An 11,685-nucleotide genomic window follows, 5' to 3' on the forward strand; every position below is an offset into this window, starting at 1 on the left:
GGGCGAGCCAGGAGCTGTGGGTGGCAGCAGGGCATACAAGGATAGGGACCTCACCCACAGGACCCCATCCCATTAGCAGACAAAAGAAGTGACCAGGGCAGGCCTGGTGATGGTGGCTAGGGTCAGCCAGGAGTCCAGTGGTAGCCAGCAAATGTCTTACTGAGGCAGGTCCGAGGACAAGCCAGGCCATTAGGTGAGGATCAGCAGGTTAGGAGGCCAAGAATGGGCTTACCTACAGCTTAGTTCAGGCAAGGACCAAGGGCAAGAACCTGAGCTGACAGGGAGCTCCTGGGCCTGCAGGCAGAGGATACCTGAGGTGAACTTCAAATGTAGTTGGGTGCTACTGTTTGACCAGCCCAGGGGCTTTTGGAGTCTGTGGTGGCTCTTCAGTGTAAGTATGGGTGGTGCAATACTCTGCAGTCATCCCCTCCCCACAAACTGGGTGGTTCTGAACAAGCTTACTGTATTCTGGTGTCTCAGTCTCTTTCAAATGCAGCATAATATAGTGGAAGAGAACCCTTTTGTCTCCAGAGTTCATGAATTGGTGGGGAGTTGAAAGAAGTTTAATTTTTGTCTGCTCTGTAATGCAAATCTTGTTCTGGTTATAATAGTCTTGCCACACAATTCTGTAGTTAGATCTATACAGAACCTGCCACTCCAGTCCATTGATTGTCAACCATTGTCCATGTTTTTCATGCTTGTGGTCTGCCAGAATGTGTGTGTAGTCCAGAAAACATGTTATAGTTTATGAAACTCTCTATGAAAGAAGTGATGAGGAGTAATACCATTATATCATAATTGCATATCCGTAAGGAAAATTAAAACTACATGTGTAACATTCACTTCAATGTAAGGTTATTTATTCTAATGGGAGTCACATAAATCGTTGTTTTAAGATTGTAGTCTCTTTATTTCCATACTACTTAGTCACACAGCCCAGGCTATCTTGATGTTACGAGTATTTAGTGGTAGTTACTGGTATTACGTAAATAATGGTGTTTGTGTGTAGTTTTATGTTTCCTGGTAATCTGTTCTTTAACGTGCACCTTTTTTCAGTGAATATCAACTATCTTTACCCTTCTGCTTTCCTGACTTCAAGTTTATTATTACACCTGAAGTATTGCAACAGCCAAATGAGCAATTAGCTGCATTGCCACTGTGCATTGCCATCAATGCAGCTGTGTAAAAAGGTTGCAGGGGCTGAGTTTTGAGCCTTGAGTCTGTTATGTTGGTGCTGATTAAAGCAATAACTGAAACAGGGGAGCTGACTGTACGATGGTTTGGTCAGTTCTGTCTCTTTCTGTGGCACCCAGCTTTACCTTAGTATTTAGTAGTTTTTGGTGCTATTTTGGAAAATCAGATACTATTAGGAAAAGACTGTGTTTGACAAGGTGGTATTCAGATAAAGGCAGCACACTGCAACTCATCACTTCTGCAGACAGAAAGCAGCCATAGCTTTGCTTTAAATGTTGAGAAGGACTATTGAATACAGTGATACTGACAAAATTGTTATGAAATGGCCATTACTGAAATAATTGGTTTAGGTAGTCTGTGATACCGTATCTCTTGCCTACAACTCTGACAGCATTATTGGTCGTCTTAAATGAGAATTTTCTGTAGTCACTTGCGATTGCATGCCAGTTCCCTGCATTTCAGGTTCTGATTGCTTGCTATCCAGGTGGTTTCTATGCAGTGTAGTCCAAAACAGCTGATACTCCTGTGTAGCCAGAGACAAGAAAGGGGAATGATGTATGTGAAGATGGAGTTTGATTCTAAGCTGTGTAACATATGGCCTGTTTTGATTTTTGTTTTCCCTCATCAGGACAGTTGCAAAGGCTTATCCTCAGTCTCCTAAAAACACCAAACAATATCCAGCTTCTCCTGTGAAGCATCGTGCCACTTCCAATCTCAACCAGAAAACTCCTAAAAAGAAAGCAGACAAGGAGAAAGAAAATGTCAGTCATCAAAAATCTTCAGGAGCACGCACTGATGAGGCAGGCCAGGTGGCTTCTGAGAAGCATGTGCCTTCTGCAGGAAAGACTGATAATAGTGAAGGTGAATCTTACTGTGAGAATATATTGCAAATATCGTGGGTCCCTAAGGCTTTTAAACAGTGATGACCTGTTCTTTTCATGAAGCTGCTCAGTCATAGGCTTATGAGAATGTGTAAAGGTACATAATGGAACCAGTAAATGTATAGTTTTCACCAGGGTTACCCATGTGTGAAAACTGCTTGTTAATGAGGATGTGCAAATGCTGCAATCTGGGGATGCTGTTATCTATCCCATATTCTATCTCTGATAATGCCAAGGTATGCTTTTGAAAGGCAAAGGTGTCATACCAGTGTGAACCAGGCCCATTTCAGCCTCTCTGCGAGCGTGGAAGTGCTGGTCACTCTCTTTGTTTCCTGCCTAACTTTCAACCCTTGGTCATCTTTCAGGGAAGATTACAGCAGGAACAACTGATGCAGAAGAAGCTTCAAAAATTCTAGCTGAAAAAAGACGACAGGCACGTCTGCAGAAAGAACAAGAAGAAAGGGAGAGACAGGAAAGAGATGAACGGGAGAGGTATCTTTGTAGATTTGTTAAAGTTATTACCTAATAGTTTAACCTGTATCATTGAAGAGGCTTGAAAATGTGGTAGTTTTAGAATCAAGGTAAGAGCTTACATGTAAGTGTTGATTTCTTTCAACTGGGACTCACAATTCGTTAGTGTCTTTTGCAGTCTTCATAACTAGTGAAGTTAGAAGATAATAATTTGACCTCTTCAAGAAGCCTGAATATAAACTATTACTCATCCAAATATTTCAGGTATGTCCACACTGCACTGTACTGCATACTGCCATGTGGACATACCTGAAGTATTTTAAGCTGTAAAAAAATATTTGAGGCAGTTCTAAATGAGCTAGTTCATGCAGAAGAAACAGCCTTGCAGTAGTAGCAGTTGGCAAGGCTGGTGTCATTCAACAAACTAACCTGAAGTTCATCTTTCTGCCCAAGTCTGTTGCAGGCAGTTGAGGGCTTTAAGAGTGTGGGCATAATGAAGGTTGCTGTGCCTAAGCAGTGAAATTCTGGCTGTGTTCTGGGAGCAAGCTTTTTGGGTTGTTCTCCACATGGGCTGCAAGTTGCAAGTGTCAACAAATCATGCCCTTCCTTCAAGGCCCTAATAGTAAATCACTAACTCTGCTTGTCTAAATTCAATTTTGTCTGTTCTTACTGAAAACATGGCAGGGTGTGGGGATCACCAGTGCCTGCCAGTTTGGCTGAGTGGGAATATTTCCTGAATCCCTGATATGCAAGGATAAGAATGATGGCTTGTCAAAGCAGCTTTTGTATGCGGTGACGAAGGAACATGATATCCCTCAGTGGGCCAGGGAGCAACACAGGTAGAATTTAGACCCACTCTTTCTGGTGTACCACTGTGTTTTGTGGACTTCTTTGCTGCTACTCATCTAATCTGTTTATCTTCAGATGAAACAAAGAAAAAAAGTACTTGCTTGTTTATAGATACCAGCATTTTGGGTGTGAAGTACAGGGGAAAGAGGGATGTTTTTATTACTGAAACTTACTTTTATTATTGAAGCTCTAATTGAAATTAGAATGGCAGTGTTTTGTCTTTGATCACACCTGTTTATTTCAAGGGAAATTATAATTTCTGTGAAGTATTTTAGGCAGTGAAAATACGATTGGAATAGAAGTTTGATAGCAACCTGAATTCTGAGTGTGTGCCCAACCTCTTGGCATTTTTCATGAAAATGTGTGCTGCTGTATGTATTACCAGTTACTGCTGATCGCATGCTATGCATGCAATAGAAATCATGCTAAACAAGATGAAGCCTTTTAAATATACTGTTATATTTTTTGCAGGCTTGAAAGAGAAGAACAGAAAAGAAAGGCAGAAGAAGAAAGAATTCGTCTAGAGGAAGAAGCTCGTAAGAAGGAGGAGGAAAGAAAACGTGAAGAAGCAGCAGCTAGAAAAAAGGCAGAAGAAGAAGCCAGGAGAAGAGCTGAGAAAGAACAAATGCTAAAGGAGAAGCAAGAAGAAGAGCTCCAGGCCAAACCTGAGAAACAGGTACCATCTCAAACACAAATGTGAAACTTTGTATACATGTATTTAGATATACATGTAAATAAATACTTCATAGTATCTGGTAATCTGCCTGAAATGAATAATGGCCCTATCACATTTTGGTTAGAGGGAAGAAGCAGAAATCAAAGCCCGTGAAGTAGCCGAACAACTTCGTCTTGAAAGGGAACAAATCATGCAGCAAATGGAGCAAGAAAGACTAGAGCGGAAGAAGGTACGTATTTGCATCTCAACATAATTATTTCATTTCTTGTTTAATACATAACTCGGGAAGTTCCCAATAGTATGCAGAAATAATTATCTGGAGAGGAGTTATAGATGGATATTTGTGCCCAACTTAGTATTTGCTACTTGTATGTTAGGGGAATGTGGACGGCAAAGTTTGTAACAAAGTTGAATTGCCTAAGGCAAATTACTTTCTACTAGGCACTGAACCAACACAGAATTAACCTCTACCCACCAAGTTAAATGCCTGAGACAAATGGGAATGGCATGCCAAAGCAAATGTCAATTGCCACCCAACCCGGGAAGTCACAGATTATTGAGGAACATGAGTGACTTTGTTTAAAAAACTTATTTAACAAAAGCTCAGTGTCATTAATGGAGAAAATTAATGGGATTAACAGAGAGGTTTGCTCCCACCTGGCTTGTCTCTGGTTGCATTATGCAGAGGTAGTAGGGCTGTCTGGCCACTCCTGTGCAAGGAAATGGCTGGAGCTGCATAAATCAGCTTTATCTACAGCTCGGTGGCAGGAAGGAGAGAACAGCTGCAGAGCTGGAGAACCTCTGTCTGGTTATATGAGGTGGTCTTTCCACATATGTTACTCCAATATGTTATTTTTAACTGTTTACCACTGAGCTGGAGGCATGTTGCAGTTGCAAATTAGAATACCAAACCGAAGTGTCTTTAAATGTGAGATTGTTCCCTTTCACAGTAGTGCAAAGAGACAAGGTTTGTTGGGAGGGTTTTTTTAATGAACAATGAAGGGGAGAAAAAGGTATTTTTAGGGTAATGTCTTACACATTTCCAGCAAGAATAACTTCAGATACTTCATTTTACTCTTCCATTCCAAAAAGCCTAACTATTAAAAAAAAAAAAAAAAAAAAGTTGAAAATAGTTGGAAGAGCAACTAAATTAAAATAATAGCTGTTGGTTTTAAATAAACATCTTGTTCCAGAGCTGAGCACAACTTATAACTGTAAACACCTGGTATTAAAATGTTTGTCTCCCAAATTGCATCAACTGAGAAAGTTATGTTTTGTGAGATCTGATATGTGAAAGCCAGCTCCCAGGTGTTTTCTACCTTTTGTTTTCTTTTTTTTTTTTTTGTTTAATTTTTTTAATTTGTTCTCCCTTTTTCAAGACAGGCAGAAATGAGGTCATGACAGTAGATAAGTTTTTCTTTTTCTTTTTTTCTCCTTTATCAGTCCTTGTGTTAAATATTCTGTCTGCCTTCTCATCCTCCAATTTGTTTTGATTTCTAGAGAATAGATGAAATTATGAAGAGAACAAGGAGGAGTGAAACACCAGAAATAAAGGTATGAAAAAGGGTTGCAAGGTTTTTTTGTTTTGTTTTATTACCCATACATGAAAATTATTAAATTCTAGAGTAGTTCCATGTTAGTAGGTAGGCTCTGCACCCAAATTTTAGTTGTGTTTTGAACTGAGAATGAGGGTTGCCGTGTCACAGTTATAGCTGTGCTACTGCTACAGAGACAGTTTTATGTAACTGTTCCAGACCAGTTTTATGTAACTGTTCCAGACTTACCTCCCTCACTCTATCTAGAAAGGTGGCAAGAGCCTATTCCTGAACGCTGGAGCTGTAATGCTTGCTGCTGTGATAGTGTCTTCTCCTGCTTTGTACCAGCCAGTGAACTAGTCGCTGAGCTCTGGGTGTTAAGCCTGCCAGGGATGCAGGATTGAGAACAGGGCAATTGTGTCCAGCTAGGCAGTATCAAGTCCAGTTGTTACTTCTACTCAAAGTTTTCTGCTGAGGAAACTGTTTCTTCAGTTATGTTCAGAGAATGCTTTCATTTTGAAGTAAAAAAAAAAAAAAAAAAAAAAAAGAAATATCCTATGCCTAATTAAAAAAGGAGAAAGAGAAAAATAATCTTCTCTTGCTGTTGATGACCTTTGACCATCCTGTGGCCCTGGCCAATCTCACAGGTTTTAGGTCCAATCAGTTCCAGGAAGGTTACAGTCCTTCATCTAATACAGTTGACTCATTATTTGATTACAGAAAGAAGAACCGAAACTGGAGGTACCGTCAACTTTGAATGTGGAAAAGCAACCAAAGGTCCTTGTTCTCAACCAGACAGGTAAAAATTGCCATATTTTTCTGATCTGTTTTCACAGTTAGTTCTCTTCATCAGAGTTTTGTAATCTCAAGCAGAGCACTGTGTATTTTCACAGGTTCTTTGCGTTCCTCTCAAAAAGAACAGCTACATTTGTGTCAGTGGCAATGTTAGAAACTGGAGATGTAGCTTTGTTTTGCTGCTTAAGCAGAAGCAAAAGAAAGTTTCTCCTTGGTTTTAGTACCTGACTGACATTTCTGTAAATGAGAAGTTCTAATCTGCCAATAGTTTGATTGCTGCAACCTACCTTTGAATTTTGTAGGTAGAAAATTTTAGCACACAACCAAGCTTGCAAGCTTTTTATGGCATTGTTCTAAATCTTAGATTTGATTTGGTTTTACCCGAAAAAGCGTATGTATTTAAAGATTTATTAAATAAAATATACATATCAGGCATTTTATATATTTTGTTTCCTTCCCCAGGCTAAGGCTTTTAGTACATGACATAGAAGACAAAACATTCTCTTCCTGTTCCCTCAGATTTAAAATATATAGCATAAAGAACAAATTCAGAGTGGGAAAGAGGATTGACAGTGTAGTATGATGAGTCATAGATGAAACTGAGCCCTGCTGCGTTGTTAATCCTCCTTTCTACTTGATCTATAACTTAAAAGCATTTGTGATTTATTTTTTCTTTTTCAAACTATTTAAATAAAGAAGTTGCTACTGTCACAATTTCTAATCTTTTTTTTTTTAATAGATATCAATGGATTGGCAAACTGCCTGAAAAATGAAAGCTTAGAAAGTGCTGCCTCTGTAATCCGTTCCCAAGATATAGTTACTAATGGACTGAAGTCAGTTCCAGGGCTTGTTCAGCTGGAAGCTGTTGATGGGAAATCTAACAGCATGGAAGACTCAACAGATGAGGTTCAGTCCATGGATGTTAGGTACAGACCATATCTACCAATAGAAATTGCAGAATTCATATTAGGCTCACACAAAGTTTTCAGTTTCACTTGTTAATAACTCTCCCCTACCCCACAGTGTGACTTTCGGGGGTATGTGTACTGTACTTCTGTTAACGTGAAATAGGTTGTTTCAGACAAGAGTCAACTGAACCTCATCTCACTCGCATATTTGGTAGGAGGTGGGGGGCTCTGAAATCCTTCTACAGTCCTTATGTACGGATTCCATATAAGTTTGCCCAAACCATTCACATTGTTCTGTGAAAGTAACTACTGTAGTTATTGTTCTGATGTCACCATTTTTTTTGTTTCAAGACGGCATAGCTATGATGCATGAGCTTTTCTCCCTCCATACAAACAGAATAAAGAAAATAATGAATTCAGAATTCTAAGTGCTTAATTGGAACAAATGTGTGGAAATCACTAAATAACTTCTTGCGTATTAAGTACTGTTGGATTTTGATGGAAGGACTTCCGGGGAAAAAAGGAGGTTGATAATTTAAGGCTGCTATGAGAAACCTAGCCCTGAATTTTAAACATATAATTTTTATGTGGTTCTTTGTTAATCAGTAAGCCAACAGAACCTCTCATATTGTTTCAGTATTTTCAATAAATAGGCATAAATATGTTAGAAATGCCCTACTGGGACAGACCAGAAGTCTATATAGCCCATTATTTGGTCTCTGAGAGTATCAATAGGAAAAAGTAGTTAGGGAGAGCACCTGAGCCCACCACCTTCTGCAATCCAGGACCACCAGAAGTGCTATGTTTAGGGATGTTAAGAAGGTACAACTCTTCCTTGGCCTTTTAAATAGCCACTGATGGGCGTGTTGCCCATGAGTTTGCATCCAGGACCTCATCTAGCAGCAAGTTCCACAATACAGTCTCACTAAGTAAATTATATTCTTTGATCTGTGTAAAACCTAGTTTCTTACTAGTGGCATCAGGCACCCCTGCCTAGGTTTTGTGTTGCAGGACTTCATGCATTGTAGTTTTGCCCTCAGCTTATTCACCACCCCTTCATTTGTTCAGAAATGTTTGTGAAATCCTTCCCCTCTCCAAACTGAAATTCACTAGCCTTACTCGTCTCGGCAAAGCATCAACTGGTTGCAGCGCTTCTTAAATTCTGGTATTTTTACGTCTGAAGTGTATCATAAGGTCTTAAGAAATAGCTTCTTAAGTTGTTGAGTACTTTACCTAAATGTTTGCAAAGTCAGGACAATAATTTGCAAGATGCAATAAACATTTAGGTAAGGGAGTGGTTCAGGGACTAAAGTAATGAGCAATCAGTAAATTCAGTTCAGTAAACTACTAGAAATATGTTTTTAGGAGAGGAGTGTTCACATTATACAGCTACCACAAACCTTAATCCTTACGGAATGTAAATTAGGTATGATTATCCTGAACAGGGCAACCTCTTTTTGTTTGGATTGGGACTTATTATAGATGGAGATTTGCTGCAGCTGGCCTTAAGATAAGTGGTAGTTTTTGAACAGTCAGAAGATGAATTTGATTATTGCTTTATGAAAAGTTAAACACTTCTTATTCTACATCTTCCTTTTGTGTATTTTCTGTGTAGCCCGGTTTCAAAAGAAGAACTTATCTCTATCCCTGAATATTCACCCATGAATGAACTCATGCCCAGTGTTTCTTTGGACCAAGATGGGACAAGTAATGCCAAGGCTCTAGAAGATCTTTTGGATTTCACAGGCCAAGCTACGTACTCCAAGATGTCCAGTGATACTGTTAGCCTAGATGACTGTAACAAAAACTTGATTGAGGGTTTTAACAGTCCAGGACAGGAAAATACACTCAATTCTATCTGTTGACAACTTCACTTTTCAGCAGAACAGATAAAGGTACGGTATGGTGATAAACATCTTAGATATAATCAATTGCTGTGATTACTTACAAGCTTCCCAGAAAAATATAGCAGTTGTAAACAGCATATATGGAGAAGAGGAAGAAAGCTGGTCTCCTAGATCTTTAAGTTCAGCATAATCTTTCATATTTACAGGTCTTTGTAATTGGCATCATATGCAAACTGAGCGTATGATAGCAACCAAAGTATCTGGTAAATGGATACATTTCCTTTATACATTCAGAATACAGTGAGAAGAGTTGTTGAGTTTTTTTGTTTCTTCATTAATACAGTACCTTTCCTATAAGTATTTGAAGCCTATTTGCATGAAGAAAACAGTTCAAAGTGGGGCCAGCCTAGAAAATGGTAGTTACTGTTGCTGCTTACTGTTTTCTGCTGCTGTAAATACTTTTGCAGCACAGTGTATAATCACTTATCCTGGAAAGCCTGCGTAGAAAAAAGCTTAGTAGGCTTCAGTGACAGTTTTGAAGTACAATGCCACAGTCAATTTTTCTGGAAAAGTGTATTTTAAATTACAAAACTGAGGTCATCTAACTTGCATAGCTGACTTGATATTCTTCTCTCTCTCTTTTTTAATTGACAGAGCTAGCAATTTGTGGAGGATATATATCCTTATGATACTACTGGCAGTAAAATATGAGCTTGTCACTTGAAAAAGCTTCTTCAGTCCTTGACACTGGATGTCAAATAATCAGAGCTGAATAGAGCTTTGTTTTCCCAGGGAATATGTTGAGCAACTGGCTGCTTTTGGTAGAAAAAAATGATCTAGAGCCTTGATGGTTTCAGGGAAGGCTGAGTGTACATTAGAATTTGAGCTTTAGCTGCTAGTAAAGCACTTATTTCTTCTTTTAATTTAAAATTCATCTCAACGCTTCACTGTGATTTTTACCTGTGCATTTTATTTTGAGATAATTCTTCCTTAAGCTTTTTCATACATCCATTTGGACATCTCTTTCTTGTAAATAACGATGGGGTTTGCCCACAGTGCATTGAAATGAAATAATATACTGTACTTGAGTTTGTGCCTATCTTTTTGTCTTTAATAAGGAGTTATTGGCAACTTTTATGCAGGCGTGTATTTTTCAAGCCTCTTCAGCTATAGTTTTGAATTACACAACTGCTGGAATCAAAAGAGCTTTCTTACTGGTTGTGGCATGTGGGAGCTATCCCATTATGGTTATGTTGACACTTTTAGTCACTACTGGCACTTAATGGTTAATATTAATTAGTCTGGGAGCAACTACCAACTATGTGTTTAAAACCAGATTTGTTTTAACACTTGTAAACAAAGTAGGCAAAGTGCCTAGTGTAATCCCTTAATATATAGGTAGTATAGCTGTAGTAGATCCAAGTGAGTGGTCGGGGGGTAAGATAACATGTTAATCTTTGAAGATGCAGACACTTCATTAATACCAGCAGGCTTTCTAACATGTGGAGAAATATTTTGTCTTCCTATAAGCTCAACAAACCAAGATTTAATTAGGAGCAACGATATGCAAATGTTGCAGCAGAAGTACAAAGGCTGAGACACACACGGGGACGCTGCTAGCCCCCTCAACATTCTGTAAGCATCTGTATGGAAGAATTCACATAAGGATGTATAATGTCTAGACATTGTGCCATACAGTGTAAACTTTATTTCTGTTAGTGGACTATAACTTTATGCTGGGTCATGTGGCTTCTTTAGAGGACATTTTTGTCCAGTTACTTATAAGAATAAAATAACAAATAAAACTGTCTCTGGGAACCTAACACAAAAGAAGTGAAAACTTGGGGGAGTGGGTGTTTTTTTTGCTTTTTTCTTTGGGTTTTTTTTCACACGATGAGGGAGTTCACAGCATAGCTTGAGCTCAAGTTTGTAGCCCCATTCTTGAGCTCTTTAAAGCCAGCAACAGGAAAGTAACCAATGATATTGTGTGATATATAAAGAAAATCATACCTACAACAATCCAGCTCTATTTATGTTTTGTGTACTTCAGAGCAATACTTTCCTTTCGACGGTGCAGTAAGGCCTGTAGGAGCATGGTACTGTCCTTCCAATTAGTCCTTCATCCGTTTCCTAAATAATAAAACAAAACCAGTTTGGTTTTTGCGTTTGACATGGTGCTTTGACAAATTCATGGTTATGTGTTATTATAGTGTCAATTGGTATAAACCTGTAGATTTCTGTATTTGCATGTCTTGTATAGCATGTATAAAGGTGAAATACATTTTCATTTATGAATCTAACTTGTTTCTTAGCACTTCTTACTCCCAGCAAAAATATGACTAATTTAGAAATCCATGTATGTTAATTTGTTCTGAGGTGTGTTCTGAAGGAGGGTGTAATACTGAATGAACAGGTGGTTGTCAGAGCCTCAAAATATTTTACCATTGTTTCTTTTGCTGTATGCTAATTTGCTTTCTGAGATTTTGCAAATACACGAAGGAAATGCAGACAGGGGGTAGAAGAGTCTTA

The 11,685-nt window shown here is 38.7% G+C and overlaps 1 protein-coding gene across 10 annotated transcripts in view; it reads left to right on the forward strand.

The window, feature by feature from the left end:
- MAP7D2 (MAP7 domain containing 2) overlaps window positions 1-11,456 on the forward strand; it is an 84,825-nt gene extending 73,369 nt beyond the window's left edge. For 9 of the 10 annotated variants that reach the window (XM_037377776.1, XM_037377774.1, XM_037377777.1 and 6 more), the window contains 8 exons: window positions 1,823-2,055; window positions 2,441-2,567; window positions 3,867-4,071; window positions 4,196-4,300; window positions 5,572-5,625; window positions 6,327-6,405; window positions 7,141-7,327; window positions 8,925-11,456. In XM_037377776.1, coding sequence (XP_037233673.1) covers window positions 1,823-2,055; window positions 2,441-2,567; window positions 3,867-4,071; window positions 4,196-4,300; window positions 5,572-5,625; window positions 6,327-6,405; window positions 7,141-7,327; window positions 8,925-9,174 — 1,240 coding nt within the window. In that variant the 3' untranslated portion in view covers window positions 9,175-11,456. The remainder of the gene's footprint in view (window positions 1-1,822; window positions 2,056-2,440; window positions 2,568-3,866; window positions 4,072-4,195; window positions 4,301-5,571; window positions 5,626-6,326; window positions 6,406-7,140; window positions 7,328-8,924) is intronic. The other variant, XM_037377775.1, reaches the window with a different exon arrangement.
- Window positions 11,457-11,685: the final 229 nt, after the last annotated feature.

Source organism: Falco rusticolus, chromosome 2 (genome assembly GCF_015220075.1).
Source record: "Falco rusticolus isolate bFalRus1 chromosome 2, bFalRus1.pri, whole genome shotgun sequence".
In the NCBI taxonomy this organism is placed as follows: Eukaryota; Metazoa; Chordata; class Aves; order Falconiformes; family Falconidae; genus Falco; species Falco rusticolus.